This window comes from Pterocles gutturalis, unplaced genomic scaffold (assembly GCF_000699245.1).
Source record: "Pterocles gutturalis isolate BGI_N339 unplaced genomic scaffold, ASM69924v1 scaffold33811, whole genome shotgun sequence".
Classification (NCBI taxonomy): Eukaryota; Metazoa; Chordata; class Aves; order Pterocliformes; family Pteroclidae; genus Pterocles; species Pterocles gutturalis.
Window position 1 is genome coordinate 7,788 of NW_010104130.1, and position 4,044 is coordinate 11,831.

General features: G+C 38.0%; 1 protein-coding gene across 1 annotated transcript in view; it reads right to left on the reverse strand.

Annotated features, from left to right (window-relative positions):
- Window positions 1–3,233, reverse strand: part of TDP2 (tyrosyl-DNA phosphodiesterase 2) — a gene marked incomplete at its 5' end in the record, with an annotated part of 3,900 nt that extends 667 nt beyond the window's left edge. Inside the window, 4 exons of the mRNA XM_010086959.1 lie at window positions 513–683; window positions 1,061–1,179; window positions 1,637–1,728; window positions 3,066–3,233. Of these exons, the coding sequence (XP_010085261.1) occupies window positions 513–683; window positions 1,061–1,179; window positions 1,637–1,728; window positions 3,066–3,233 (550 nt within the window). The remainder of the gene's footprint in view (window positions 1–512; window positions 684–1,060; window positions 1,180–1,636; window positions 1,729–3,065) is intronic.
- Between the last annotated feature and the right edge of the window lie 811 nt (window positions 3,234–4,044).

The following is a 4,044-nucleotide window of genomic DNA, read 5'->3' on the forward strand; positions in this document are numbered from 1 at the left end:
AAAACTCTGACCTTTTAGTAATAATGCACAAATTTCACTTTTAATATCAGCAGACAAAGATAACTTCTACTTTTGAATATCTCCATGATGGGAGATTAATTTTAAACTTCCAAGATCTGTTTCTCCAGAGCACCCTCTTCTTTCACTGATTTTACAAACATAACTCTCTGTGAACGGGACCTGAGAAAGATCAGGTTCTCAAAACGAGAAGACACTTTTAAAGTTAAAACTTCATCAACCATCCCTGCATCTTCTCAGATACAAATATGGCCAACAAAGCATTTTGTTACTGGGGGGAGGAGTTCTTCATATACATCACTTCAGCTATAACAATACCTCAGCATAGCAACGCCACAGCTTCTACTCAGTCACACCTCCACGTTTTAAGAATAAATGTTGGATATCTCTGTTCTGCCTAAGCAGGTCAATTTCTCATAAAGTCAACAGAAAAGCCTGAGAAGATTCTGTCAGAATAACTTATGAAAATAATGAGGTTGCTTATTTCTATTTACCTCACTGTCTCTGAGGTTTGTATCCCCTCCAAATATAACAGTTGTGGACTCAGACTCCTTCTGCATTTTGTTGAACACTATTTGCAGTTGCTTCTTACGCTCCTCAGAGTGATCTTTAGTGCTTTCCAGATGAGAGGTCATAAGGCAAAGTTCATTACCAGATACGCTCACCTGTGCATGAAACAAAGAGGCAACATTACTATCCACACTGCGATAAGAAGTTCAAAGACAAAATCTAACCACAAAGCAAATTACTGAATGACAGAGCTCTGGTCAATATTAGGTTTGCATTGAAGAAAAGTGGCTTACAGGAAGATAACAGGCTTTTAGTTTTGCTTTCAGAGGTTAAGAGACTTGAAAACTAAGTACAGCAGTAACTCACATAAAATATTTAAGTTTATTAGTATCAAATGCAACTGGATTTGTATGTGTGTAGAAGGAGTTTTTCTGTTGTAGACTGTCATAGAGTAAAACTAGTCCAGCCTTTCCTGGGATTTTTTGTTTCAAAGGCAGAAACACAGCTGTTAGGTACATACTGACTCACTCACATGCACAACCAACAGGTTCCTCATCATAGAGGTTGTTGGAAAAGGTATTATCTCATGTTTTAGTAGCTTCACTCTTGACTTCTTCAACATTACGACAGTGAAATACCCATCTACGTTACCTAAAGAGAAACAGGGAAAGAAATGGTCAAGGGTATCCTCTGCTGTGCCGTAAAGATGTTAAGGTTCTGAAACAGACCTTCTTACCATGACCTGGGAGAGTCACATTAATTTGAAAGACGTACAAAGTCATTAGTTAGAAATTTTGTAATAGTAGTGTGGATTTTTCAATTTTTTTTAAATGCAAATATTTAAGAAATTACTTACCTATGGCACTTTTTTGGCTACCCTTGCTATCAGTGTTTCAAAATGCAGAAAAAATACAAAGGAAACCACCAGGGAAGCAAGCTTTTCACACGCATAATTTGCATCAAACTATATCCTGGTATCAAAACACAGGAAGTAATATAAATGCTTCCTTCTTCACTTTACTTTTTACATTCCGACAAATGGTCAGAGATTTTGGCAAAGGACAGACTTTTTCTGGTTTCTGCCTTTAGAAACAGGGTTATTTCTTACCTGGAACAATAGCGTAACTGCCTGCTCTCATCTGCAGAAGACAGAGATATGGGGGGATGACCTCTTGTAAAAACACAACATCTGGGCTGTATCTGAAATCGGCAAGACAAGATTTTGAATTAACTACTGAAAGGTACCATTATTACACTCTGAGGCCAAATGGAATGGGGTCAGGGATTTCAGGTGCACCTTGTCCTTCTCTTCCTAGATACTGTAAGAATCTGCTTTTTAAGAAAGAAAAAAATCTCGTCATCATATTTAGCAGCATGTGGACACATCACCATTGTTAAAAGGGAGGAAACTATTATTATGGACACGGAACTGACATGGTAATAAAAAGCATGACTTCCCTATACCTTGATCTTACACAGGTTTCAAATACTACATACACGAGGAATTAAACTCAAGCAGCTGCAAAGCAGCTTTGGAACATCTTCTGCAGCACCTAGGCTCTCCAGGAGATTCCAACCACAACCTCATTCCCTTAAAACAGATCACCTCGGGTAAGCTGCCATTCATTTTCGCCAGTCTCCTTGATGCCAAGCTCTTTTATTTCTTCAAGCTATGCAATCAGCAACAGTTCATGTGGGGCAGCAGTTCTGAAAATGCTGACTTAGACATGACTTTACAGCTGTCCCTATTTTTGCTACACTGATGAATAGCCCTGTTCTAGGCAGATGAAGGACACACTTAAGGCCTTATTTACAGAGGAAACATATTATCACCCCAGATTAACCAAAACAAGTGAAAATTGATGTAGTTAAGGGGTTTCTGCTGTTTTAAGAGGAACTTAAATTATCATGTTTTAAATCACTGAATTTACACTATTTTTATTAAGAGAAATAAATGTATGTAATTGATAAATTGCTCATAAATACATTGATGGGAAGCTTCCACTGGTGGAACTATAAAAGGTAATCATAGATTCTGTTGTTTTTGTCTTACCTTGCACCTTTTCTTTTCTGATAGACAAGTAACAATAGTGGCAAGAGAGTCACTTTTCACATTTCACTAAAAAAAATCTTGTTTGTTGTTTCAAACAGTTTGCTCTAATGTGAAGTTATTCATACTACTGGAATGAGACAAACAAGTTTCTTGCAGTTTTACCCTTGTCTCATGTACAGGATGGAGGTACGAAGTATGATCTTGATATATGAATGCAACTTGAACAATATTGTTCATTATAAAAAAAGCTTTTTAAAGTAGCTATCACAAAATACTTAACCTTTGGGATGCTGCATAGGCTCACACCTCTTCCAACCAGTATTATCAACATTTATTCAGCTATTTAGGATTTATAAAGTGATTGTATTGTTGCATGTAACATAAAGACAATTTGGGCATGAGGATTTGTAAATATCTAAAACATGAAGCTTGTTTCATCTTTAAAGCTGGGTCCATGACAATACAAAGATGAAGCTCTACTTACAATGTCAGGTAAGAACAGATTCCTCTAGCTCGCTCTTTTAGGTTTCTTTCATCCAGCCCATCAACGTTCCAGGTTATCAGTGAGAAGCTGCTATCATCTTCTTGTTGCCTCGAGTCTGCACTATTGACACTGGCATTACTCGTCGTTGCATCTTCTGTGAGGTCAATACTAAAGAGAGAGTTTACGTATTTATCAACATGCATAACACTATTCTTCCTGCAATTACGTCCTTCATCTTCTAAAGGAAAATGTTTTAGACCCATCACAACTTACAGGTGGCCACCTAAAACTTTCCCAACAAATAGCAACGTGTATTGATCTCAACATAATTTAAAAGCGCAGTAACAAGAACATACAGACCTCAGTCATACAAAGCCTTAGTACACAGGTGAAGTAAGTGTATTTTCCTCCTCCTTATAGACACAAGATAACATTTACCATTCTGATTTAAGTTAATCAGACAGCAACCAATGTAAACCAAAGCACTTGAGTAATTCAACTCTTATAGAGGCAGGCCACGTGTATTAGTTTTCAAACACTTTCCAGCATATTAGAAACAAAGAACTGCACCCAGGACCTGCTTTTATGTACCCGTTGTTGTAGTACAGCTGAGATTCTTCCAATATCCAAACCCCCTGGGGAGGTGTACATGCAAACTCACTCTGTGACAAACTGATAGTCCTTTTCTTAGCGAATATTCACCCCAAATACCACCTCAAAAACACAGGTCCTGTCCCCTGTCAATTTGATAAAGGCTAAACAACACAGTCAAATTTTGAGTGCCCAGCCTAGTAACTGTTTGCAGACTGTGTTGCTAAAGAGAACCACTCCGCCTGCTAACACATGATTGTACTGGCTTTGGCTGGGATAGAGTTAATCTTCTTCACAGCAGCTCATACGAGCTGCTGTGTTTTGGACTTGTGACTAAAACAGCACGGATACCATAGGGATGTGTTAGCTGTTGCTGAGCAGTGCTTAC